This window comes from Vanrija albida, assembly GCF_041260175.1.
Source record: "Vanrija albida strain AlHP1 chromosome Unknown contig_6, whole genome shotgun sequence".
NCBI classification, from domain to species: domain Eukaryota; kingdom Fungi; phylum Basidiomycota; class Tremellomycetes; order Trichosporonales; family Trichosporonaceae; genus Vanrija; species Vanrija albida.
Genome location: NW_027191425.1, coordinates 1,153,944 through 1,180,328, shown reverse-complemented (window position 1 = coordinate 1,180,328; position 26,385 = coordinate 1,153,944). Strand labels below are relative to the sequence as shown.

The 26,385-nt window shown below is 63.5% G+C and overlaps 8 protein-coding genes across 8 annotated transcripts; 6 read left to right on the top strand and 2 right to left on the bottom strand.

Moving 5' to 3' along the window:
* Positions 1–110: 110 nt before the first annotated feature.
* Q8F55_007815 (uncharacterized protein) lies at positions 111–1,826 on the bottom strand (the record flags this gene model as incomplete). Its single annotated transcript, XM_069356235.1, has 9 exons — positions 111–158; positions 198–362; positions 423–494; positions 535–878; positions 923–1,213; positions 1,251–1,370; positions 1,410–1,524; positions 1,580–1,677; positions 1,778–1,826. 9 exons carry the CDS (start codon positions 1,824–1,826, stop codon positions 111–113), a joined length of 1,302 nt encoding a protein of 433 aa, XP_069206076.1.
* Positions 1,827–2,693: 867 nt separating this feature from the next.
* Positions 2,694–4,405, top strand: MDR1_2 (GTPase-activating protein; the record flags this gene model as incomplete). Its single annotated transcript, XM_069356234.1, has 3 exons — positions 2,694–2,714; positions 2,753–3,733; positions 3,785–4,405. The coding sequence occupies 3 exons, from the start codon at positions 2,694–2,696 to the stop codon at positions 4,403–4,405; spliced, it is 1,623 nt and encodes a 540-aa protein (XP_069206075.1).
* A 934-nt stretch (positions 4,406–5,339) lies between these two features.
* Q8F55_007813 (uncharacterized protein) lies at positions 5,340–6,891 on the top strand (the record flags this gene model as incomplete). The annotated part of the gene is made up of 2 exons (XM_069356233.1): positions 5,340–6,432; positions 6,467–6,891. The coding sequence occupies 2 exons, from the start codon at positions 5,340–5,342 to the stop codon at positions 6,889–6,891; spliced, it is 1,518 nt and encodes a 505-aa protein (XP_069206074.1).
* A 2,484-nt stretch (positions 6,892–9,375) lies between these two features.
* Positions 9,376–11,086, top strand: Q8F55_007812 (uncharacterized protein; the record flags this gene model as incomplete). The annotated part of the gene is made up of 2 exons (XM_069356232.1): positions 9,376–9,533; positions 9,571–11,086. The coding sequence occupies 2 exons, from the start codon at positions 9,376–9,378 to the stop codon at positions 11,084–11,086; spliced, it is 1,674 nt and encodes a 557-aa protein (XP_069206073.1).
* Positions 11,087–11,558: 472 nt separating this feature from the next.
* Positions 11,559–12,737, top strand: Q8F55_007811 (uncharacterized protein; the record flags this gene model as incomplete). Its single annotated transcript, XM_069356231.1, has 7 exons — positions 11,559–11,642; positions 11,676–11,695; positions 11,758–11,968; positions 12,001–12,121; positions 12,155–12,314; positions 12,360–12,479; positions 12,527–12,737. 7 exons carry the CDS (start codon positions 11,559–11,561, stop codon positions 12,735–12,737), a joined length of 927 nt encoding a protein of 308 aa, XP_069206072.1.
* A 7,365-nt stretch (positions 12,738–20,102) lies between these two features.
* On the top strand, positions 20,103–21,733 carry Q8F55_007810 (uncharacterized protein; the record flags this gene model as incomplete). Its single annotated transcript, XM_069356230.1, has 2 exons — positions 20,103–20,171; positions 20,537–21,733. The coding sequence occupies 2 exons, from the start codon at positions 20,103–20,105 to the stop codon at positions 21,731–21,733; spliced, it is 1,266 nt and encodes a 421-aa protein (XP_069206071.1).
* A 1,148-nt stretch (positions 21,734–22,881) lies between these two features.
* On the bottom strand, positions 22,882–23,666 carry Q8F55_007809 (uncharacterized protein; the record flags this gene model as incomplete). The annotated part of the gene is made up of 4 exons (XM_069356229.1): positions 22,882–22,988; positions 23,028–23,064; positions 23,100–23,549; positions 23,592–23,666. 4 exons carry the CDS (start codon positions 23,664–23,666, stop codon positions 22,882–22,884), a joined length of 669 nt encoding a protein of 222 aa, XP_069206070.1.
* Positions 23,667–24,362: 696 nt separating this feature from the next.
* PSD1 (phosphatidylserine decarboxylase 1) lies at positions 24,363–25,968 on the top strand (the record flags this gene model as incomplete). Its single annotated transcript, XM_069356228.1, has 3 exons — positions 24,363–24,522; positions 24,578–24,753; positions 24,799–25,968. The coding sequence occupies 3 exons, from the start codon at positions 24,363–24,365 to the stop codon at positions 25,966–25,968; spliced, it is 1,506 nt and encodes a 501-aa protein (XP_069206069.1).
* Between the last annotated feature and the right edge of the window lie 417 nt (positions 25,969–26,385).

Below are 26,385 nucleotides of genomic sequence, written 5' to 3'. Positions count from 1 at the left end.
GACAACACCGAGACACCGCAGCGCGTAGACCCGGCTACAACACACCACCGTGCTCGTATTACATGCATTACAATCTCTAGCCCCATGCAGGATGTCTATGGTTGGTGCGCCTACGCCACAATGCCACGGATGATGCCGGTGAGGAAGGGCACGCTGAGCTGGGCGGGTCAGTTCGGCGTTCAGCTCAGCAAACCCACCGCGACCTTTGTCCCGTCGTGAGTGTGTTCCGGGTGCTGCTCGCCTGGATGCGCGTTCCACAACGCCGGCGTGATGATCGAGTCGTTGCGCACAGCAATGTACCGGTGTCCCAGCGCTGTTGCAATCGTCTCATAGTCGCGCAGGAAGGTGTCTGGGGGGAACATCTGCGGGCGTTAGCTGCGGCCGTCCGGCCGGCATGCCGACGCTCGCTCCCTCGCACTCACCTCGATCACCGTCGCCGTCTCGCGCAGCCACATCTCGTGCGTCAGGCCGTTGCCGTGAATGCCGAGGAGGATCTGCCTGTCAGCGGGCTGTCGGGCGTGCGCCGACACCTACCGTCGAGTTTGCGATGGCCCTGATTTGCTCCTCCTTGCTCAGGTCCTCGAGCACCAGGTCGGCAATCTCGACATTGTACTTGTCCGACAGCCCGTGCAGCGACTTGAGCAGCTCGGCGTGCGTCTCGTCCGGGAGCTTGCGGTCCGTGCCCTGGCGGTTGATGTACGCGAGGCGGTGGGTCTTCTTGTTCGCTGGTGGGATGTGGAAGTAGTCGAGGAGACGGTTGCGCGCCGCCGTGAACCAGTGCGGCTGCAGCTTCTCGCCCAGGATGCCGATGGCCATCTTGTTCCACTGGTCGGCCGCCGGCGTCTTGCGGTGCGCCGCCCAGCGGTCGACAATGGCGACTGGGGGTGTGAGTGTTGGTTCCAGTCCACCCGCCAACACTCACTGCGATCAAAGTACACCCAGCCGTCGCCCTTCTTCTCCAGCCGCGCCCACTGCGGCGGCTCGATCACGTCTTCGCCAAACACGGCGTCGACGACCATCTCGTTCATGCCCCACTTGTCGTGCCACGAGCCGCGGTCGCCCCAGAACGGGATGACGAGCTGCTTGGGCATGATCGGCGTGTCCCAGTGTGTTGTGGCCAGCGACGCGAACCCCGCCAGGATGTTCTCAGCCGCAAAGTGGTAGTAGTGCCAGAGGCCGTTCCAGCCGTCGCTCGCGCCCTCGTTGAGCCAGACTGCCGGGTCAGCTTTGAGATGGTGCTAGCTACCCACGCGTCGACTTGCGCAAGCACACGTCGGGGACGAGGTGCTTGGGCTCCTCCTTCTCGACCTTGAGCGTCGTCCGCCCGCTCATGATCGCGTCCTGCGCGGGCAAGTCGTCGCCGAACATGTCTGCGGGGTCAGAACAGCGCTCCGGCCAGCCACACCCACAGAAGACATTGTCGCGGTACCACACGTTCTCAAAGTAGTAGAAGCCCGGCGTGCCGCCCAGCAGGCGTGTGCGCCGTCCCGCCGTGTCCACACAGCCGCGCGTGTAGTCTGCGTCCTGGGCCGCGAGGTCAGTGCTGCCCCCCCAGCGTCGCCGACAGCTCGCAACTCACCGGGCCCGAAGGCAGCAGGATGCTGGCCCACGACGATACGCGTTTCTTGCCGTTGTGCGCGAGGGCAATGATGCAGAAGAGGAGCACTGCAACTGCGACTGGGGGCAGAGATTAGCCTCGCCTCGGTCGGCCTGCGCGCGGCGCAGTCGATCTGCCTCGTCCCCGCAATCGCGCGCGCACCCCACGGGCCCCACTCACTCGCTGCGCGTGGCACACGTTTCCCCGCGATAACCAAGTTTGAGAGCATGGTCGGTCGTGTATGCGCCTTGTGCGCCGGTTTTCCAGTCGTCCTTTTCTGTCTGGCCGTGTGCTAAAGAGTCAGAGGTGGGCTTGGCTGCAAGTTGGGTGGCGCGAGCGAGCGCGCGAGCACCTACCACATGGTGTAAGCCACGTCACGTGACTCGACCCCCAAGAGTTCTCGACTTTTGAGGCGACATTGTTGACACCAATCATGCACAACCTCCAACATAGATACCCCGCGCGGTCAAGACGTCGCCGTCATCGCCAGTCCTGCTCAAGAGCCACGCGTCAGCCGTTCTCGCCTCGCAGATGGCCGCGTCGCGCCTCAACCACTGCTTGGCGCGGACCGACTCGAGCCCGACATCATCTGACCACTGTCGCGTCTCGCTTCTCACATCGACCGTCGAGTCGATCGATAGACGCCGACGAGGCGACGCACGCGACGGCAGCTAGGCCGCCAGTTCTCCCTTACGCGCGCGGGAACGCGCACGGAGCAGCGCTGGGTAAAATACATTGGTGGCTCGACTCGTCGGCGCGGAGATTGGGCCATGTCCGGCCGAATCTGCACGCGGACATGGTGGCCTGGCCGAGATTACAGTTCTGGCTAAACTCGCGACACGTCCAACTCTTCTCCGCCATTATCTTTTGCGTCGTCGCCTTCAGTCCGACAGTGCAATGTTGCGCCGCCGGCGTATCTGACGGAGCAGCGTCGCTCCGGGCACGCTGATGGCGCGAGAGAGCGTGGGATTTGCCTGGCGAGCGACGCTACTTAAGAAGTTTCGCCGCGGGTACTCATCGTTACTCACCCACCCACCTGGAATGGAATAGCAGCGACCACCCTCCCTAACCCACCCCCACCCGCCACTCCAGCACAATGGACACCCTCCGTGAAGCAGTGAGTGTCCCCCCCCGCTGCCTGCCGCTAACTGCCAGCCCTTTGGCCAGCTCATGCGCTTCCTGTCGCGCAACAGGCTCTTCCAGTACCCCGAGGAGAAGCCCGACTTTGTTCTCCCCGAGGTCTACGCCAACGCGCCGCACTCCAAGGACGGATCCAAGCATGTCACCATCGTGACGTGGTACGGCGACAAGGACCGCGACAACCCGCGCCAGTGGATCCTGCGCAAGAAACTCTGGGTCGTCTTCGCCGTCATGTTCTACACGGTCGCAGTCTACATCGGTTCTGCCATCTTCGCGTACGCCGTGCACGAGGCGGCCGTGCACTTCAAAGTGTCGGACATTGTCGCCACGCTCACCCTCACCATGTTTGTGCTCGGCTACGCGGTCGGCCCGCTCTTCCTCGCGCCGCTCAGCGAGCTGGCGTTCATCGGGCGCAACCCGCCGTACATCATCTCGCTCGGCATCTTCTGCGTCCTCCAGATCCCGAGCGCGCTCGCCACCAACCTGCCCGGTCTCCTTGTCCTCCGCTTCATTGCCGGGTTCGTCGGCTCCCCGCCCCTCGCGACTGGCGGTGCATCCGTCGCCGATGTCTTCAACGAGCAGAAGGCGTCATACGCCGTCGGCGCGTATGGCCTGGCCGGCGGCATCGCGCCAGCCATCGCGCCATTCATCTCGGGTTACGCCGTCATGAACCTCGGCTGGCGCTGGGCCTTCTGGGAGCTGCTCATCCTCTCGTCGGCCGGTTTTGTTGTTGTCATGTTCGGCCTGCCCGAGACGTCGGCCGACAACGTGCTGTACCGCCGCGCGGTCCGCCTCCGCAAGCTCACGGGCAACGACAACCTGCGCTCGGCCGCCGAGCTCGCCGACGCCGAGAAGACGTTCAAGGAGATCATGTGGGAGGCGCTCATTCGCCCGATGTGGATGACCATCTCGGAGCCCATTGTCCTCGCCATCGACCTCTACATCGGTCTCACGTACGCCATCCTCTACTCGTTCTTTGAATCTTTCCCCTGGGTGGTGAGTAGCGGTGCCGAAAAACCAAAGGTGGCATACTGACCCCCTCCCCAGTTCTACGAGAAGGGCTACGGCTGGAACCTCGGCACGTCTGGTCTCCCCTTCCTGGCCGTCGCGATCGGCGGGTGCATCGCCTACGCCGTCTTCTGCATCTGGCTCAGGTGGTGGTGGGAGCCGGCGTACGTCAAGGCCGAGGGCAAGCTCGAGCCCGAGGCGTACCTCCCGCTGTCGATTGTCGGCGCCATGTGCTTCCCGATCTGCCTGTTCTGGTTTGCCTGGTCGGCGAACAGGACGCACTGGATCGTGCCGACGATCGCGGCGGCCTTCTTCGGCCTCGGCGACTGCTTCTCCTTCATGCCGTACATCAACTACCTGACGTACGCGTACCCTGCGCACACGGCGTCGGCGCTCGCTTCCAACGACTTTGTCCGCTCCATCATGGGCGCGGCCATGCCCGTCGTCGCGTACCCGCTCTTCAACAACCTCGGCATCGACTGGGGCAACAGCCTGATCGGGTTCCTGACGGTCGCGTGCTTGCCCCTGCCGTTTGTGCTCATCAAGTTTGGCCCGTGGCTGCGCGCGCGCAGCCCGATGGCGAGTGCGGGCCGCCACGGTGCCGACAGCGACGAGGCGAGCAGCGACGAGCGCACCGTCGTCGATGAGGTCAAGGTGTAGCGGCAGAGCGGAGTTGAGGGCGAAAAACAACCAGCATAGCATCCTGCATAGATTTCTGAATAGACGCATGACATGTAAACAATTGCATCAGCCTTGGTTACGCCGTTCCTGCGGGCGTCCCGCTCGACGACCCGCCTCCGCACACTGCCCCGCACACATGGTCACTTGACGGCCGACGCTCGGCCTACCCCCAAGCAGCAGTCTGGGGCAGCTCCGTGCTTGCTCCGCGCCCGGCCCTCGGCGGCGGGGGGTCTCCGCCGGCGCCGGTGTCCAAGCAACGCAACGGTGTTAGCTCGGTTAACAGTGCCACGGCGACATAGGCTTACGTCGCCAAACGCCGAGGAGCCAGCAAATCTCGGTCACCGCAACAAGTCGCCAAAGTCGCCGCAACTCCATCCTGGATCCAACACACAACATGGAACTCGGCTTTGCGCAGGCAGAGGCGGGGCCGTCGCGCCCGCCCGTGGGGGCGAACAAAGTGTACGCTTGTGGTGGTGCGAGGCGAGCTGACGAGCAGGAGCTGCACCGCGTGCCGCGCGGCCAAGGTAAGTGCCCGCGCCGGTGGAGCTGACGGGGCCAGTGCAAGTGCATCGAGGGGGACGGTGAGCAGTGTGCGCGCTGTGCGCGCCTGGACATTGAGTGCGTCTTCCGCGCGCACCAGCGCGGCCGGCCGCGCAAGGACGGCGCTGTGCCGGGCAGCGCCGGGGCGCGTTCCCCTCGCTCCCCGGCCGTCGCGCCGCTCCAGCCGCCTACGAAGCGCGCGCGCACGTCCAACGCCGTGTCGTTCGGCGCGCTCGTGCCGACCTCGAACGAGAGGTACTCCCTCTCGTCGGGGAGCCGGAGCCGCTCGCCGAGCGCGCCGGCCGAGGAGCCGCCCGCAAACTCGGTGTACCACGACGTCGCGCACCGCTCCATCTTCTCGATCGCGGGCGTGATGGAGCGCGCAGAGGACAAGGTCGAGGAGCCGGCGCCGACGCCGCCCACGACGCGGCGCGACGACCCGATCGGCCAGGGCGTGCTCTCGATGGACGAGTGCGACTCGCTCTTCGGCCACTACTTTGACCAGCTGCAGACGTGCGTGTGCCTGCTGGACCCGGCAGTGCACACGGCGCGGTATACGCGCCGCGCGAGCCTGCACCTCTTTGCGGCCGTGCTGGCGGTCAGCTCAAAGTTCTTCAGGCCAGACCTGTACGAGACGATACTGGGGATTGCGAATACCCTCGTGTCGGCCGCGATAGCGGGCTGCGTCGCGCAGATAGAGCTGGTGCAGGCCATCTGCCTGCTGCACTACTGGAAGAAGCCGACCGACGGGTCCGGGTGGCTGCGGCTAGGGCACGCCATCAGGCTGGGGTACGCGCTCGACCTGCACCTCCCGCGCAGTGGGCCGCTGCCGAGCGACGAGCGCGAGGCGCGGCTCGCGATCGACCGCGAGCGGACGTGGATCTCGCTCTTCTGCTTCGACTCGACCATGACGCAGCTGTCGGACCGCCCGTCCATGATCCACAAGGCGCCGCAGGTGAGCGCGTGGATCCGCGAGATCCCGTACCCACTGCCGTCGGACGGCCAGCTCGACTTTGCGGTCAAGACGAGCACGCTCAGCTCCGAGGTGCGCCAGCTCCAGAGCTGTAAAGGAAACTACGAGGTGCTGCGGTCCGGCCTGCGCATGGTCCTCGACGACCTGCACCGCTCGCACCGCGCGCTGACGGCGCCCGACGCGCCCGTGACCCTCACCTCGACGTCGGTCAGCATCAACAAGTTTAGCACGCTCGCCACGCAGCTCCTGGTAGAGTGCACGAGCCTGTACTTTGCCCCGCGCAAGCACCGCGTCGGGCTGCTGCACGCGTGCGTGTCGACGTCGCTCGACCTGCTCGACGTCGTCGTCGAGGGCTTCGCCCGCAAGGGCATCATGCCCATGATCGAGGACGCGCATTCCGTCGCGGTTGCGTCGACGGCGGTCCGCCTCATCCGCTTCATGCAGTACCTCGACCAGTCGGCCAAGGCGAGCGTGATGCGCAAGCTGACAAAGGGTGGGTTTGGCCGTAAGCCGCCGCTGACCCCCAGTCGTGATCGTGTGCCGCGAGGCCGCGCGCGGCGACCAGGGCAGCCACCCGGCCTACCTCGCGCGGTTTATCCACGCCTTGCTCGAGAAGGCGCACGCGAGCCGCGCCCCTTCGCGCGCCGGCAGCCCGCGGCTCGGCGCCGCCCGCGCGCTCTCGGCCGCAGAGCTGTCGCCGCTCAAGCAGAAGACGACGCCAGACCAGTGGTGGGACGAGATCGGGCACATGGCGTACGCCGAGGCGCCGCAACCGTTCGAGGAGCACCAGAACTTCTGGGACGGCTTCCCGATGCTTGCGGGGGCGATGAGCGGGCTGAGCCCCGCCGTGCCGCGGGTGGACGACCACGGCGTCGATTTGGCCGGCGCGTTCTCGGGCCTCCAGTGGGACTCGGCTTGGGATCTGAGCTTTTTGGGCGTGGGTACGGGGTAGGCGTGGGGGACGTGCGCGATGTATGCTTATTAGGTGACTGCCGAGGCGGGGGGGGCGGCGACGAAGACGTATCCGGCGAGCGAGGCGATCGTGGGCGATCGTGGGCGGGAATCGGCCAATCTCGACTTGCTGACCCGCACGCATGCGGCGGTCGTCGAGGCTGACGCACTACTGTGCCCCCGGTATGCATACTGACGCGGCGTGATCGCCAAGCGTAGGTGGGCGCTCGGTGGTGGGCAATCGGACTGTGCGTGACTTTGACTTTTGCTCGAACACCATTTCCGCCACACTCACCCACTCGATCCGCTCACCACTTGTCCTCTCCCAACTCACTTGCATCAGTCATGCAAAACGACCATGCATGCACGCTCCTCACCTGCTCCTGCTGCATGGGACGCTGGCAGCAAAAGCAGATTACAAAAGCTAATCCAAGCACCTGAGCCACGCTCAACATGACAACCTCGGCCAAGGCCTCGCTCCCTGCTTTCACCGTCAATCATATAGAATCGGGCTGCCGCAGTGGGCCGGTGGGGTTCGAACATGCGACCTTTCGAAAATCGAAGGGACTGCTGAGTTGTGAAAGCCAACCACGCGCTCGAAACTATCCCCAACCGTCCGTTGAGTTCAGGCCACCGCTGCGAGGTCATGGGCCGGCTCCTCGCTCGCGGCTGCCGGCCCGCACGCCGTCGCTTGTGTCCGCACCTCCGCACTCACCACGCCGCTCGCCATGTCATACGTGCACCCTGCACTCTGGCCACCACCACACACCGCCCGGCACCACCACGACACGCGTCGGCGCCATCATGCACTCGGCGTGTTCGGCGCGTCACTCAACTTGCATCCACTTACTACAACTACACCGCACCACCACTGTACTGCATCACCACTCCAATCACTCGCACAATTAATTCACTCCATCACACGCAACTGCACTCCAACGACTCGTATCACCGCGACATGCAGCGGCGACGCGTCGCTGCGCCGGCCGCGGTCAGCAGAGTTCATCCTACCCACCACGTCTTCCTCTTCTCCTTCCACCCCTCGTCATTTCCCCTTCTCGCTCTCAACTCCCATTTCCACGCCCTCCCCCCTCGCTACTTGGCACCACTCCACTCGCTCGCCATCCTTGCCCCTCATTGTCGCCGACCCAGTGGCCACTCCGACCCCGCGTCCACATGGGCTTCTGGTCTTCCTCCACACCCGCCGCCGGCCGACACAACTCGCTCAACCCGCATCCACCGTACCACTTGTCGCGTACGACGTCGCTCGACACAGCTGCGTCGGCCAACTGCGTCTGGCAGTCCACTGCCCGCGACCCTGTCGGCTCGTCTCGTGGAAGCGACACGCTGGGCCGGCGCTGAGGAACACCGACTCGGCAGCGACGCGGCGCCGACTCTGCCCCCCGTCTTCCCTACCCATCCCAACATCATCAGCCCCTCGCGCGCCGCTCACTCGCAGAGCATCGGCGCACTCGGAGAGCACCGGCACGCTCACGGCCCATAAATCAGGCCTCCCCGACGCGCGACACGCCGCCCTCTCTTCGCCCATCGACTGCAAGAATCAATTTCATCCTTCACCACGTCGCGCACCACCGCACCGCACCGCACCCCTACAAACGTCTCCGGCACTGCCGCGCCCCCATACCGATGGCGCTGTTGCTCCTCCCACAGCAGGCGGCCCCAGACGGTCACCCCTCAACAAGCAGTAGTCAACCGCGATCCTCGCCACCCCGGAAGGCCACCTGAGAGCCCTCGGCTTGATTTGAACTGTGAGTGATCTGCCTCTTTTGCCACCGAGTGACCATCCTAACCTGTCCAGATCGCTCTGATATCGCGGCGAGAACGAGCAAGTTCGACTTGGCCACGGCCGTTGTGGCGGCGGCCTCAAGCTACAGGCACAGCGACGGCCTCAAGTTACAGGCGCTGCTCTTCCGTTGTTGTCCGCTGCCGCGATATGCATGTCGTCAACTGAGCGAGGCGGCTGCGCACCCCTCCCTGCAGCCCCTTGCAACTCATCCGAAGTGGTTGGTGACTACCCCGATTGTTGATAACTCGTGAGGTGCACAGACATCTCGTCCGTCCGTGCTACCTCGCTCGAAGTATCCGCCCGCCACACCCCGCCCATCGCCACACTCCGCGCTCTCGCATCTCTGCATGAGACCCGAACGCAGCATGCCAAGCCCCTCCCTAGCCTCGCCGGCCGATACATGGAATGGAGGATACCGGCGTTGGAAATCGCCGTTCCCACTCCACATCGCCCCCGGCGACTTTACTGTAGTCACCGCCGGCGTCAAACTCAACCAAGTCGCCGTGCCGTCGCTATGCCGCCCACATGTCCCACATGGACAAGCGGCGACCGGTGTCCTTCTATTTTTCGCACTGACGGTGCCCCTGCGGGGGATCGGGGTCGTCATGCAAGGGATATAAGACGTTGCTAGCGGGGGTCTGCCTGGCCCCGCGCACAATTTACACGCACTCCCTCAACATGAGCAGCAGCAGCAACCACGACACACACCACGACGCGTTCGACGTCGACGCACGGCGCGAGGCGCTCGCGGGCCCATCCGGAGTCGCCGGCCTGCTCAAGAACAAGCGCTTGTTCGGCATTTCAATGGTCACGGCCCTCGGTGGTCTCAACTATGGGTGGGTGGCGTCCTCATCCAGCGGCGCTGACATACAGCTATGAGCAGGGTGCCTACGGCCAGTGTCTCGTCATGCCATCGTTCAAGGCGCACGGCGCGTTCGACCGTATCATCCACGACTCAGGATATAAGGGCTGGACCGTCGCTATTCTCGGCCTTGGTGGCTGGGTAGGCGCGCTTATCAACGGCTACTGCTGCGACCGCTTCTCTCGTCGGTGGTCCATCCTCGGCGGCGCTATCGTCTGTCTCGTCGGTGCCATCCTCACCGCTGCGGCCGAGAACGCGCAGATGATCTTCGCCGGACGCTTCTTCATCGGCCTCGCCGTTGGTTCGCTCTCCACCGCCGTTCCCATGTACAACAGTGAAATCAGTCCCGCCGAAGTCCGCGGCACAATGGTCGGCACCTGGCAGCTCTCCGTCACCCTTGGCATCATGATCTCGTTCTTTGTTGGCTTTGGAACCAACTACATCTCTGACACCAACTCGGTTGCATGGCGCCTGCCGCTCGCTATCCAGTGTGTGCCCGCCATCGGCCTTGCTATTGGTGCGCTCTTCATCCCCTACTCGCCCCGATGGCTCCTCAAGCACGACCGCGACGAGGAGGCGCTCCAGGTTCTCGCCCGCGTCCGCAACAAGTCGGTTGACGACGAGGTCGTCCGCCTCGAGTTCCTCGAGATCAAGGCCGACGCCCTCTTCGAGAAGGAGACGGCCGCCGAGAAGTTCCCCCAATACGTCGACAAACCGTTCATGATGCAGGTGGCGCAGATCAAGGCCCTCTTCACGACCTGGCCCATGTTCCGCCGCACCGCCATCACCTGCCTTATGATGTTCTTCCAGCAGATGTCGGGTATCGACGCCATTGTCTTCTACGCTCCCATTATCTTCCAGGGCCTTCAGCTCGGCGGCACAGCAGTGGCTCTTCTCGCCTCGGGCGTGGTCGGCATCTCGATGTTCCTCGCCACCTTCCCGTCGCTGTTCATTGTCGACAAGCTTGGCCGTCGCCCTCTCCTCGTCGTTGGCGGCCTCGGCATGTGCGTCTCGCTCATCATTGTCGGCGCGATCACGGCTCGCTTCCAGCACGACTGGACCTCGCACGCGGCCGGAGCCTGGACGTCGGCCGTCTTCATCTGGATCTACATTGCCCACTTTGGCTACTCCTGGGGCCCTGTCTCGTGGATTGTCATCTCCGAGCTCATGCCCATGTCTGCGCGTGCTGCCGGTACCGCACTCGGTGCCTCGGCCAACTGGATGACCAACTTCTGCGTCTCGCTCATGGTTCCACCAATGCTCGAGCACATCACGTGGGGCACCTACATCTTCTTCCTCGCCTTCATGCTCATGGGTGTTGCCTACGCCGTCTGGCTCCTGCCCGAGACGCGCAACGTCTCGCTCGAGGCCATGGACCGCGTGTTCAAGTCGTCTGACGCGACTCGCGACGCCGCGGTCATGGACCGTATCGTCCGCCGCCTCCAGGCCGAGTACAAGGGCGACCTGACGCCGACGGCGTCGAGCGAGTTTGAGAAGGGCAAGGTCGAGAAGATCGAGAAGGTTTAAGCGTGTACAATGTAGTTAATGCAGCGGTAATATGGGACACTGCCGAAAGAAGCACTAGCGGGAGAGGGATTCGTGTCGGCCCATGTGGCGTGGTGTGTGGCACATTCCTCGCAGCACCGCCACACGACGTCGACTGCGGGTTGACACACAAACAGCAGTGCTCGGTCGCGTTTCGCTCCCGACAGAGCGCCCCAGGCATCACACACGCGTCGTGGCATGCAGCTCGGCGCCATCGTGGAGCATGCTTGACAACGCGTGGCCCGACTCCGACCTCGGCCCCCAGCGCTGCGGGGCATCGCATCGAGCCAAGACGCGTGCGAGCTATAATCGACGCGTGCATGCGATGCAGCGCCAAGACAATGCCCGGGGTTGTGGAGTCGACAGGCCGCGGAGGGCGCCGCTGAGGGAGCCTCGGACGGGGGGTACTTAAGCGGCAGACTGATACCCCAGCTCTCCATCACCACCAGCTACCATGTCCCGCTCGCACATCCTCGCCCTCCTCGCCCTCGCGCTCGCAGCCCCCGCCCTGGCGCGCAACTGCTCATCCGACCCCTACGTGCGTCCCCCTCCCCGGCCCAGCTGACGGCAGCATGACGCCAAGAACGACGAGTGCGCACTGGCCTGTGTTTAGCTGCTGACCCCAGGTGTAACGGGTACGGCTACGTGCCGAGCCTCGCGCTCAACGTCGTCGCGGTCGTAGCGTACGGCGTCACGGCGCTCGCCTTCGTGCTCAACCACGTCCTCTACCGCGGCTGGTTCTTCCTCGCGCTCACGCTCGGCACACTCATGATGACGGCCGGCATCGCGGTGCGCGTCGTGTCCCACTACAACCTGCAGTCGAACGCAAACTTCATCCTGCAGCAGATCCTCGTCATCCTCAGCGTGGGTGCGGGCGCTGGGCAAGCTGACGCCAGCCATGCCTGCTCATCGCGGCAAACTACATCCTCCTCGGGCGCATCGCGGGCCACCTCGACGCCCAGCGCCACATCTTCATGCGCCCGTCCCGTGTCTCGTGGGTCTTCGTCATCTCGGACAGTGAGTCGCGGGCATGGCGGCGCTGACGGCTAGTCTTGACATTCCTCGTGCAGGGCGGCGCGAGCGGCCTCGCGGCCAGCGATAACCGCAACACGTCCAACGTCGGCCAGAAGGTGCTCCTCGCTGCGCTCGCCGTCCAGCTCGCGAGCTTCAGCCTCTTCACCATCATGTGGTGCTTCTTCACCTTCCGCGCGTGAGTCGGCGAAGACACGCTGTGGCAGAAAGCTGACACCCGCAGCTCCCGCAACCCCGTGCTCTGGGCCATCGGGTGGTGGCGCCCGATCAACTGGGTGCTGGGGTTCAACTGCGCCATGTTCCTCATCCGCTCCGTCTTCCGCACCGTCGAGTTTGCCGAGGGGTGAGTGCTGGCAGCGCGCCAAGAGGCGGCATCGCTGACCCGCACAGCTGGGACGGCAAGCTCCGCACGCACGAGGCATACTGGGCGGCCCTCGACTGCCTGCCCATCTTCCTCGCCATCGTGCTGTACACGTGGTTCTGGCCCAGCCGCATCCTCACCCCCGCCAACAAGGTGGCTCCGCCCGAGGCCATCCCGATGGAGAACGGCAGCTACAAGTCGACCGAGACGACCGAACAGCGTGGCCGGCTCTGGGCGTAGCGGGGCAAGTGGCTTCCAAGATCAAACCCCGAACCCAACTCCGCCACCACCACCTGACCTACCATTCTATACCATCGCTGCGATGCCGGACACTGCTATCGAAGACGAGCCACTGTTACATAGAGTAGAGAGACCGAGACCAGAGATCCCATGCAAAGAAACGTGCGTCGAGAGCAGCGGGCCTGTCACCCAGGCGCACAACACTGTGGCGCCACACGTTGCCCAACCGGCGCGAGCTGCAAGTCGCCTCTCGTCGGCCGTATCGGCGCTGTATCGGCTGGACACGCGGAGCGAGCGGGAAGTCGCGCGGCCGAGTGACGCCATCGCCGCCGTCGCAGCTGGGATCTGGATGGGCCGTGTGTGCTGGCGCCGTGTGTGCTCGCGCCGTGCGTGCCGCACCGCCGTCGCCTGGATGGACTAGATGGCGGCGGGCAAGCGAGCAGTGGGAAAGTGGGCAAGGCGTGGGTGTGCGGGCGTGCGGTGGATGGAGATTGCGTGACGAGTGAGTCGTGGACTGGGCAGTACGCCCGCCGTCCATTGTACCGAGTGCGGCGAGGAAGAGCGGGCGGGTTCGTCTCGCGCTCGCCCCGGCGTCAATCCCCCTCGCCCCGGCGTCAATCCGATCCCTCGGCGTCACTCGTCGCCGTCGCGAGCACTGACCTGCCCCAAAGAAGCGGGCAGCGTTTTCCCAAATCTCGTTGACGAGGGCGCAAGCTGCGCCGCGTGTGTTTGTGTGCGTGCGACGGGGCGCGGCACGCACAATCCCACACCGCCTCGCCCGCCCGCTCACCCGGTGACAGCGACGCCGCCCATGCTCTCTCGCCCCCTGTCTGCCTTGAGTGGGGTCGGTTGGCGCCTGCTGCACTGCTGCGAGCTTGCGCTGCAGCGACACGCACCGCGCAGCTGCTCGAAACGCAGGCGCACGAGTCGCGCGACGCGTCGCGTCGAGTGGCAATGTCACTCAGGCACGGCCAGGCACGGACGTGGCACTCGCACCGACCCCGCCGCCGCCGTCACCCATCGTCGTTCACATCCATCCCAACCCACTCCCTGCACACTCTCGCACTCGCAACACACAACACACACGCCAGCATCCATTGTCCTTCCCATCTTCGCTTCTTCCCACACCGCCTTCATCCCCTTGCCCGCCGTGTGCAGGCGTCTTGGCGCCGTCGAGCACGCCATGGGACGACCCACGCACCGTCTCGCTGAGGTGGGCGCCGGCCCACTGCCAGCGCGACTCGCACCGCTGCCCCCCCAAATCGTCTATATAAACCCCCCCAGCGGCTCGTTTCGTTTCTCCATCCAACTCCCCTCCTCACCTCGACACACCACCACTCCCACATGGGCTCTACGACATCGACACTGCCCATCGACCGACACTTCGACACAGGGTACCGACCGACACTTGGGCTTCGACTGCAGTGGCTCATCGACCGACAAGCCCTCCCCCTTCCATCGACATACCCCACACCCCATCCAGTGAGCTTTCCCACCTGCGAAACCATACCCGCTCGGGCTAAGTCCTCGTGACATCCCAACGCGAATGGCGGTAGCTGTAGACAGAAGGACCAAGGGATTGTCATTGGGTGGGATGGGACACATCCATGACCGACAATGGGTCTCAGCATAACCCATATCACCATTCCTACTCCCGTCCTAGTGACACACAACGCTGATTCTGGTACCGGCTGGCCTTTGGTTTGCTTTGTGTCTCTTCGCAGCACATTGCAGGCACTAAACACGCCAGTAGAGGACCAGGTGCGAACATCTTTTCGACCTCTTCTGGTCTTTGCTCTATCATCTCATCCCCGTTCTGCATCTCTTATCCAGCTTCTTCCCACATCTGCCTTCTCTGCTCTGCTTCTCTTCCTGTCCTCCGTCCGTGCCGTGTTCCACTACCTCCAGTCGCTCAAGACAACTAAACCTCGGCAAGTGGGTGGACGGTGGCACCGCAAGTCCCTCGAAGGTAAGTCTCTAACTGTTGAGCGGGGCTAACCACGGCATTAGATGGTGTGAGAGAATGATAGCAAGCTAAGTTGGTGGGCCGGGCTGACAGTCACAGCAAGCCTTCAAGAAGAGCAAGTGGGCGGTTGGGTGGCGCAAGAGTCAAGGCATCAACGGCAAGTGGGTGGGTGGGTGGCAACCTCAAGAGTCAAGACATCAACGGCAAGTGGGTGGCAGGGTGGCGCAAGGGTCAAGGCATCAACGGCAAGTGGGTGGTAGGGTGGTCCTCAAGATCAAACGGCAAGTGGGTGGCAGGGTGGTCCTCAAGATCAACGGCAAGTGGGTGGTAGGGTGGCAACCTCAAGAGTCAAGACATCAACAGCAAGTGGGTGGCAGGGTGGCGCAAGGGCCAAGGTTCTGTGGAGGACGAGGGGTGGACGTCAAAGGCTCGAATGCCGTGGATCGACTTGAGACGTCCACCCCTCGTGAGGGTGGTTGGGAGGCTCCACCGATCAAGAGTCAAGACATCAACAGCAAGTGGGTGGCAGGGTGGCGCAAAGGTCCAGGTTATTGGGAGGACGGGGGGTGGACGTCCAAGGCTAATGCCATGGATCGACTGGTGACGTCCACCCCTCGTGAGGGTGGTTGGGAGGCTCCACCCCTCGTGAGGTTGGTTCTGGATGAGGGGTGGACGTCCAAGGCTCGAATGCTGTGGATGGACTGACGTCCACCCCTCCCGAGTATTGGTTCCACTCCTCGTGAGGGTGGTCAAGCTTCAAGCTCGTTCCCATGATTGGCGTTCCCATTTGGCGTTCCCAGAAATGGCGTTCCCATCTGGCGTTCCCAGGATTGGCGGCGTCCCCGGTCCCTCGTGAGTCACCCCACCTTCTTTGACTCGTTCGTCCACCCACACTCCGCTGCCTCCTCGCGTGTCCCATCGTTCGCACGCTGACATTCGTCTCGCTCCTTCCCCACCGCCACCTCCACTCCACTTCGCCGCCACCTCCACTCCACTTCGCCGCCACCTCCACTCCACCTCACCGCCACCGCCACTCCACCACGCTGCCACTTCTCCACACCGCCACTCCGCCTCGCCCAACCCCCACCGCCGCCACCACCGCCGCATCCCGTCGCCGCCACTACCACATCCACTTCGACACTCACCCACTCTTGCTTGCTGGACGGGGGTTCAGTTGGACCTGGGCGCGACAGCGAGCACCTGCCGTGCGGCTGGTTGGTCCTTCGGGACCGTGGCGGGCTCGAAAGGGCTCTGCTACTCCCTTCGGGGCGTTGGATAGGGGGCTCAGTTGGATCTGGGGGCGACAGCGAAAGGGCTCGGCCACTTCCTTCGGGGCGTTGGACCGGGCTCGGTTGGATCTGGGGGCGATAGCGAAAGGGCTCTGCCACTCCCTTCGGGGCGTCTTCGGACACTACGGTAAGCTGGCTTCTCTGGCTACCAGATTTTTTACTACCCCCGCGCACTTGATCACTGTGCGGGGTCCCGTCTTCGGACACCGTCTTCGGACACCACGGTACGCCCAGCTCCCCGCTGGCGTCCACAATTTTTCAACCGCCCTTCGGGGTACACCCGCCCTTCGGGGCACACTCTATTCACAGTGGGCGATGTTCTCGAAAGAGTTCCGCCCACCCGTTTCCTTGAGGGCTCCTGTGTTGGACTGTTGGCTCGTGGGCTCCCCTGTTGGACTGTTGGCTCGTGGGAGCGCTCCCCTGTTGGCTCTATTGTTGGCACTATTGTTGGCTCGTGGGCTCTCGTTGGTTTGTTGGCTCTATCGTTGGCTCGTTGGCTTGTTGGCTTGTTGGCTTGTGTGAGGTCTACCTGACGACAAAATACCACCGTGACTCTGTTTTACGCGCTCGCTCATCGTGTTGCACCGGGCGGCCAGAGGGGTCCAGAGTCTTCGCTGTTGCGCTACGGCGCCAGCGGCGGTTGGCCTGCGGCTGCGCGCACCGTCCGGGGGCTAGCAACCAGCAGCAGGTAACGTGGCTCCATGCGCCCACCCCGCGAGACGTTCGAGCCTGCTTCCTCCCGGCACGCGTTTGGCACACGCTTGTGGTGCGCCGACGGGCCACTACCGACAGTGTTGGTGGGTTGTGGGTCGGCGACTTGGCTGTGCCGTGCCCTCCAAGCCGGCCAGCGCCCTTGCGAGGGTTGGGTCTGGGATGCGGGGGCCACGGCGCCTATGATGTGTGCATTGCACAGTCCGTGGCTGGACACCCGGCGCCAAGAAGCGCGGGGCTGAGGCGAGTCTGATGGGACACTTCGACACATTTTCTTCTCTCTCTTCCTTCTCCCCATCCCATCCTTGTTCTTCTTCTTCTTTCATTGCCACACGATGATGACAACGCTGTTCTGAGTGTAGCGCAGCTTCCCTGTCTTTCCCTTCTCTCCCCGTCGTTCCCCTCTCTCTCCATCCCTTCCCATCCCATCCTTGTTCTTCTTCCTTCATTGCCACACGATGATGACAAACAGTTCTGAGTGTAGCGCAGTTTCCCCTGTCTTTCCCCTCTCTCCCTATCGTTCCCCTCTCTCTTCATCCCATCCCGCCCCATCCTTGTTATCCGCCTTCTTTCATTGCCACACGATGATGACAGACCGTTCTGAGTGTAGCGCAGTTTCCCCTGTCTTTACCCTCTCTCCCATCCTCGTTCTTCTTCTTCTTTCATTGCCACACGATGATGACAGACCGTTCTGAGTGTAGCGCAGCTTCCCCTTGTGTTTCCCTTCCCTTAACTTCCCTTCTCTCCCCTTCTCCGTTCGCAGAGCCTCCGACATTGCCGTCAAAGCCGCGTCCCATTGCCGATCCGAGTTCAACCAACAGCCGCCACAGTCGTGAGTTCTACGAACCGTCCTTCAACCAACGGGCTCCACTGACACCACAGCCGCATTCGTCCTATGTGTGCACATAGTGTGTGCACATGGGACTATGTGCACAGATGTGAGCGGTGGTGAGTTTATCCAACTGCTTCGTCGCCCCGGCCGTATGTGCACACGCAAGTTCAACCAACTGCCTCGTGTGTGAGTTCGACCAACGACTGCCTCGACGGTTCAACCAACGCGCTCCACTCACACCCCATCCGCATTCGTCCTTCTCGCTAGCGTGTGCACATGGTGTGTGCACACGCAGGTAGTGGCCAGCTTTTCCAACCGCCTCGGCACCGCCGACCGTCGCAGACGCCGCCTCGCGCTACCCACATTCGTCCTCGGTCGGGTGTGCACACAACTGGCTCGTGAGTTCAACCAACGACTGCCTAGGCGGTTCAACCAACGCGCTCCACTGACACCCCAGCGGCATTCGTCCTGATCGGTAGTGTGTGCACATGGCTTGTGCACATGCAAGTCGTGGCGAGTTTATCCAACTGCCTCGGCGCCGCCGACCGTTGCAGATGGGGCGTCTGCCCCCGTTGCATGTGCACACAACTGGCTCGTGAGTTCAACCAACCGCCGCCTACGCGGCTCAACCAACGCGCTCCACTGACCATTGCAGATGTCGCTGCGGAGCACCCGCATTCGTCCTCATCGATAGTGGGTGCGCTAAAGTTCGCTGCCTGGCCATGTGAGTTGCGCCAACCGCCTCGCCGTTCAACCAACGCGCGGTTCAACCAACGCGCGGTTCAACCAACGGTTCAGCCAACGGGCTCCACACTGAACAATACAGACGCAGACGAGGCCGGTCCCGCACTACACGCACTATCGCCCCCGTCATCAGTGTGCACATAGACCGTAGCGTTGGTTGAAGTGTGGAGCAGAGTCGCACCTCGTCTTGTGATGCCCATGCAGCTTGATTTGTATTGTGCCACCAGTGCCACGGAGCACCCGAGACGAGTCACGTGACTTGTATTCGGCTTTTGCCCCTTTTCTCTTGCTGGTTGTATTGAAAATCAATCGCCAAGTGCGCAGTCTCAACCAAGAGCCACCGCGAGCGCCGTGAGCCGCCGCCCGCGCCTCGCGCGCCGCGCAAAGCCACGCACGCCCACCGCGTCATGCCAAGCGCGTACCAGTTGTCGGTTCCAGTTCCAGCTCAGCCAAATCTTTCCCAGATCTTATTGAACTGCCCAGCTCGGGATATCATGGCGACGTCACCATACAATATCCAAGGCGGCGCTGAGCGCCAAGTTATCACACGGCGGAGGACGGGCGGGGGGGAGTGCGCTCACTTTCCGACACGGAGGTGCCGACGCAGCCAGCACGGAGACGCGGGCGTGCCCCGAGCCAGGCCAGCCAGGAGCTAGCGACTGCCCATCGCCAACAAGCGCTGCAGGTCAAATCAGGCGCCGAGCGGACTGATAAGTGCGCTCCGTGTCGACACAGTGGCAATCACGCCGGCAGCCAGCGGGATTCGAGGGGTTGTGCCCGAGATCGACTCAATCCGGCACGCTCGGCGGCGACGCATGACGCGCTCACGTGGCCCCCGCTAGCTGATTATCGATTTCCAGATTATTGTGATATGGCGCTGGCACTCGCCGCATGATATGATAATGCACTGGCTGGGGTTAAACCAATCTGCGCAGTGCGTGCCAACCAGTGCCAACAATGCGTGCCGAGGTTGTTTCTTGTGCTGTGCTGCGCACGCAACGAGCATCGCGCACCGCGCGGACCGTATCGCGTCAGTCGTGGTCATGCTCGGGCTCAATGGTGGTGGTGGCGACGGCGGTGGTTTTGATCGCGCGCGGGGATCGCGGGCTCGAGCGGGGCGTGACGGTGCTCGACGATGAGCAACCTCCTTTCGACAAGCAGAGCGCTGCTCCATGTTGCTCACGCAAAGCCGAGCGGCTCGCGGCTCGCTCCCCCACCCTCGCCCCGCCCCGCCCTCTGTGATATCATCAAAAGTGATAACACGCTGCAAAAGTGATAACATGCTGCCAGCACAGTGGGCCACCCTTGCCTTGGTAATGGCAAACACTGGCGGTCGCCGTTATCAGCAGCAGCCAACGATGCCGCCGCCGACTAATTACGACTAGTCACACCCATCAGCACGCCTTTATTTCAAGGAATCAGTGGTATTTGGCAGAAGTCGCTGTATCGCACACTTTGCGCGCCAGTATGTCGGGGGTGCCAGTGGCACTTTTCACATAATAGGCCTCCGCTCGTCGGATTGTTTTCGTGTTTTGTTTGGCCCCGGGGATTTGGAAGGGCTCGGCGCCTTTCATTAGGACGTCAGGCACGGGTCATTAGGACAAACCTAATGACCCAGGCACGCCACGCGCCGGCGTTTGCGGGTTTTGCGTTTTCTTGCGGGGTGCCGGGTTGAACGAGTGGCAATTGCAGTGGTTGACGCCGACGAATGTGCAACACTCGCTGCGTTGCGTTGCTCACCCACGACCAAGGCATTGACAACCAACCATTCCACACCACCCCCACCCCACCCCAATCCTCACACTCAGAGAGATAACGCGACAATGGACGCCGACTCGGCATCGCAAACGGCTGCGACGTCGGCCACTACGCCATCACAGCAACCCCAGAAGGTGAGTAGCCGTTAGACTCTGGTTTCCCCGCCCCCCGCCGCCCGCACTCCCCCCTCCCTTCTCCCCCCGGTCCATCCCATCGCATACCCCGGCCAGTGTCCGCGCGTCCAGACCATAACACTACGCACTCAACACTACCAACCATCTCCCCTCCCCCACTCACATCCACCCATCCCCACACACTACCCCGCAACACTGCACGCGTCGTCGCGACCAGTGTCCATGCCCTCGCCACTCGTTGGGCGCTGCTGCGCTGGCGGCTAGACCCGCGCCCACCTCCCGCCCAAACAAACACCGCCGTCCCCACCACATCCCTGTCCACTTGGCACACCACGTGACTTGACCTTGTCTTACACCTTGTCTAGGACCGACACGAACCCCGCGGTCGCAAGCCAAATGACCAGCTCCCGCCGTCGCGCGCCCGCGAGGTGCAGCGCGCATTCCGCCTGCGCCGTGCCGAGCACCTTGCCGCGCTCGAGGAGCGCATCATGATCCTCGAAGGAGAGAACAACCAGCTGCGCGCACTCCTGTCGCTGCCAGAGGCCGACCGTGGCAAGATTGGCTCGGGCCCCACCGGCCGCGGCAAGTCGCTCAAGGATGGCGGCGTGCCCATGAGCGAGCGCGTCCGCGCACGCAAGGAGGCAAGGGAGCGCGAGCGCCGCGCCCGTGGTCTCCCCGCCCGCAAGTTGGAAGATGTCACCGACTCTGAGGACGAGGGATCGAGCCATTCGCCCAGCGTCAGCGGTGGCAACCCCCGCTCCACCAGTGCCAGCGGTGGCGGTGGAGGCGTCGGCGCGTCCCTCGCCCAGGCTGTGGCTAGCGCCGCTGGTATCGCCGGCACGGCCAGCACCATTCCCCTGTTCTCGTCGCCCGGAGACCTGCCCGCACCGTACTCGTTCAACTTGCCCACTCCGTTCCAGCTCCCCATCTCGCCCGAGCCCCACTTTGACTACAATGCCGGAAACCTCGACTTTAAGAACACGGGCGCCAACTCGTTCCCCATCTTCAACATGTTTGACGCACCGAGCGGCAGTGACGGCAACAACCAAGGCCAGCAGCCTACACCCGGGCTCACCCCCGCCGTCAACGAGAAGCCATCGCCGCTCTCGCCGCCCTCGGCCGCGGCTGCTGCGGCGGCGTCGGCTGCAGCCTCGTCCTCGACGACCCAGCCAGATCTCCTCACCCGCCTCAAGGCCTGCTGCCACCTGTCCGACTCGCACGTCGTCAACGACCCGGGCCTGCTCATCTTTGCCACCCGCCTGTGCCAGTCGTTTGCGTGCCCGTTCGGCGGGTCGCACCCCAACTCTGCGCCCTCCGACGACCCCGAGCAGATGCTGCTCGAGGACGCGTGGCGCTCGCTCAAGGCCACGCTCGACCCCGGAGGCGAGGCCGACGGCGAGAACCGCATCAACACGGGCCGCATGGCCGCCGAGCTCGTCGTGCGCGCCGCCGCAAGTCGCGGACAGGGCAACTGGATCGTGTGCCGGTACAAGGAGGGCATGACCATCAAGCGCGCGCTTGTCCTCGGTCTTGTCCAGGGTTTCGGTGGCAAGATTGAGTAGTGGACTCGCGAGTGTTGTTGTACGATGTTTTGTACCTTTTGGGGACTCATGTATCGAGTCGAATCTGGCGGATGCCCAACTGAGCAGAGGCAACGTCAGGCAACGGCGCGTTTGCTCCTCCACATCGGCCACTAAACCTCCCCCACCCGTTATCTATCGTTATCTGGCAGCGCCCGACGCTCGCCTTTGACTTTTGGGCATTGGCTGCCTTGGAAATGCGTGGAGCGGTTCAGGAAACGGCTCAGAAAACTGTCATTGATGGTGGGTGGGTCGGGTGGAAACGTGGAAATCGGCTCGAAGCCTATGACGCACGCTCCACACGGCCGGGTCTCGGCACGCGCGCGCATCAGCCGTGATCGGCAACCACTAGCGAGGGGTGTACAACATGCATGATATCTACAGGGTGCGCGGGCGCGTAGCGAGCGCGCGCTATTCGTGTTCTAGTGGGCCTTTACCGCCAAAGGATGGCCGTTGTGGTTGTTTGCAAAAGCGCCTTCGTTCACCCGGGGAAAATTATCCACCGGCAGGTGCGATGTGCCTTGGGTGTATTGAAATCGGAGCGCTGCCGATGTCGTTTGGCTTGCTGCCGAAATAGCTGGAAATCATTGCCGCCGGCAAGATATTGAAATGAATGGCTGGGCGTCTGGTGAAATGTTGACATGTGAGAGCAAGTGGGGGGTCGTACCGCGCCGAGGGGCGACGGCCCGCCCGCAGCGCAAAGCAAATCGAACAGCGCGCGAGCGAGCACGCAAAGTTAGTCTGAAATCTCGATAACCTCGACTTGGGAAGCGCGCGTAGAAGCACGTGTCGCTCGTCGCGGGGTCGTGTGGCTTTCCGTCCCCTTGTACTTGTACTCGTCGCCACTGTCGTTGTCGTCTACCACCACCACGCCGGAAGCGGCAAGCTCGTCCTCCTGCTGGGCGGCGCGGATGGCCGCGAGGCGCGCTGCGCGTGCAGCAGCAGCACTGCGTGGCGACGAGTTCGCCCGCGCGGCCGTTGCGGCTGCAGCCCGCCTCGGCGGAGCTTGGGCAGGTGCACCCGCGGGCAGAGAGTTGAGCGGCATGGTGCGCCGCCGCTGTGGTGCGTTCGTCGTCCGGCTTCCCCTTGCTGCTCTGCGTGTGTCAGCAGGCCTAACAAGCACCTGGAACCTACTCCAACCGCTGCTCCAGACCGGCAACAAAGTTGGCCGCCTGGTGCTCTTCCAGCGCGTCGACAATGCCGCCTACTACCGTCGTGTTGTCTGGCGCAAGGAGGACTGGCTGTCAGTTGACTCATGAAGACCTATACAACTCACGGGTTCCGCGTAAACAGCGCACATTCTTGACGAGGAGCTGGCCGTCAGCGCCGTCCACACCCACGCACCCACCTTGCACCCCAGCTTGGTATCCCCCAGCCCTAGCCTCGGCAGCGAGCGGTACTCTATCGCGCGCATGAGCGTGCGCCCGTCGCTGACCTCGAGGCTGAGCATGTGGCGTGGGTAAGGGGGCACCTTTCCGTCCTCGACGTCTTCCTCGTCGTCCATGCGGCGGATGCGCGACGCGCCCGACAGCACGTCGCGGCGCGCGTCGAGCGCCGTCTGGAGCTGGAACGCCGACGCGCCCATCTCGGCCACGCTGTGCACCTGGACCAGGAGGCCGCGGGGGAACAGCGTCTTGCCGTGCGCCGCGTCAATCGCGTCGGGGCCGGGGATGGCGTCATTCCCTGCTGGGAGCGAGCTGACGCCGAGGTCGGCATGGATGTACTGCTCTTGCACGGCCTCGCGCGTGGCCTCCTGCCCGTCTTCTATTAACGCGTCGATGCATTCGGATACCCAGGACTAGGGGGTTAGTGGGGCTCGGGGCTCTGCGCGCTGGCTTACTGGGTCTGGTGGAGGGAAGGGGTAGCACTGCTGGAGGAAGGTGGTGATGGTGGCTGGATTTGGACGTGCTGGCATAAGGAGTGGGGGAGGGAGGGAGGTGGGCGTGGGGATGTGCGCTGTCGTCGTCGTCGTTGCGTCGCGAGCCTGTTGTCGTCTGTCGTGCTGCCCGTGTCGTCGTCGTTCAAAGTCGTTGCTGCAGTAGAGGTCGACAACAACAACTGGCGTCGATGAGGTCAACTTTGGACGACTTGGCCATTTGCCGCCGCCTGTTGCCGCCGCGCCGGGCGCGCCAGTCGGTCGGTGTCAGGCACGGCCAGCCAAAGTGGCCTCGGTGGTCACGCGCGTCTCTGTCAGCCCAGGAAAAAGTCCTTGCCTTCCTCCGCCCCGCCCCACTCAGCCAATCACTCCGGCCTGCCTGCGCTGCTGCCGAACCACCACGCCTCATCGCACATCCTTCTCATCTCCGAGCTCTTGCTTCTCCTTCGCCGTCGCATCAGCATCTGGCACGACCACATCCCCCACCCCCCCACCCCCATCCCCACGGCTATCATGAACGTGTCGTTGCCGCGCAACGCGGCAGCGGTAGCCACCGTCCGCCGTCTCCTGGTGCCCATGCCCCGAGCGCGGTGCGTGGGCCACCTCCCGGCACATTATTACGCGTCATCAACACCAGCATCACTCCGCCTCTACCACTCTCGCACCAGCACCACGACGACGACGACCACGACAACGACGAACCACATGTTGTCCCTTCGCCGCCCGTCCCCGTCCATGCTCACCGCCCCCCTCCGCTTCCGCTTCAACTCGTCCTCGGCCCGCCCCCCAACCAAAGACCCAAAGGTCAAGAACGACGGCTCGGCCGCCGCTGCAGAGGGAGACAAGGTCGGAACAAAGGGCGACAACGCCAAGGAGCACAAGCAGTCATTCCGGGGTACGTGGTGCCCAAACCCGCAACCCACATCGCAAACACACACACTGACGACCAGCCAAACTTAACCGCGCATGGTCTACGCCTACCAAATGGTTCCCTATCCCCATTGCTCTCGGTGCGCTCGTTCTCGTCGCAGTCCAGTACAGGAAGCAGTTGTTGGGTGGGGAGCCAGAGGTAGTCAAGCAGCGTGAGGGCGGCGCAGTTGTCGCCGGTCCCGACGGTCCATGGCAGGTGGGTGTGGCTGATGTATGCCAGCGAGTGTGCTAACAGCTACAGGTTCGCATTCTCGGCGCGCTACCGCTACGGAGCATGTCGCGGCTGTGGGGATACCTCAACTCGCTCGTGCTCCCAGTGTGGTTCCGACCTTATGGGTTCAAGCTCTACGGCTGGATCTTTGGCTGCAACATGAACGAGTTTACGCCAGAAGATCTGACGTCGTACGAGTCTCTTGGACAATTCTTCTATCGCGAGCTCAAGCCCGGAGTCCGCCCGATCGCCGATGCGCCCCTCGTCTCGCCTTCTGATGGCCGCGTTCTGCACTGTGGTACGATTGTCGGCGAGAAGGTCGAACAGGTCAAGGGCATGACATACTCGCTCGAGGCTTTGTTGGGCACCGAGGAGGAGGCGGTCGGCGAGGCCTTGCAAATCGACCGACAGAAGGCGTCGCCGACGGTCGGTGGCGCGCAGACGCACGTTGTCGACGACGAGAACTTTGCAAACATCAACGACATTCCCTACTCGCTCTCGTCGCTCATGGGCAAGGACAGCGCCGCCGAAATGAGGGAGGACGACACGGAGACGGAGACGCACAAGCACACTGCGACGGGCGAGCATGACGCATCCGTTGAGAAGGCCACCGACTTCCAGCACGACGCTCACGTCGCTGCCCGTCTCGGCATGGGCGCGCTGGGCCGCGCGACCGACTCGTCGACCGAGATCGGCCACGTGAGGAGGGACCACAAGCTCTGCTTCATTGTCATCTACCTCGCGCCGGGCGACTACCACCGCTTCCACTCGCCTTGTGCGTGGGTTGTCGAGCGCCGCCGCCACTTCACCGGCGACCTTTTCTCCGTCTCGCCATACGTGGCCAACCGGTTGCGCAACCTGTTCGTGCTCAACGAGCGTGTTGCGCTGCTCGGCCGCTGGAAGGAGGGCTTCTTCTCAATGGTTCCTGTCGGCGCGACCAACGTCGGGTCCATCATTGTCAACTTTGACAAGACGCTGCGCACCAACACGGCCAAGCCGACGCACCCTGCCAACACGTTCACCGAGGCGGTCTACTCGTCGGCGTCGGTGCTCCAGGGCCAGCCCCTGCTGCCTGGAGAGGAGATGGGTGGCTTCAAGCTTGGCTCGACGATTGTGCTCGTGTTTGAGGCGCCCAAGTCGTTCCAGTTCAACGTGAAGCCTGGAGACCAGGTCAAGGTGGGCGAGGCGCTTGGCGCGTAAGCGCGATGCGGGGCAGGAGGGAGGAGGGGAGGGAGGGGGAGGGAGACCGAGCCGCCTTGTCGCATTCCACGACGCGACGACGGCTAGAAGCACAACATAGCATGACCCGACCGGGCACCTCTCATTCAACTAGCAGCTGCCGTCTCCATTCAACGGGGCAGTCATCACAAGGTAGCACTGTGATCTTATTTGCATGCATAGATAGGCATTGCGTGGCCGACGAGGTGGCTTGCGGGTTTCCCCAGATTACCGGAGTCCCCACCTTGGGTGACCCCCCACCCGAGTAATTCCGAGTGCGGCCGTCCCGGGCCTACGGTCCCAGTCGAGCCGCTCCGGAAACTGCCGGGTGTCGCTGGGCCGGCCAGGGCAATGCAAACACCCGACGGGCCGGGGCGGCGGGCGGCGCGTGGGGAGGGC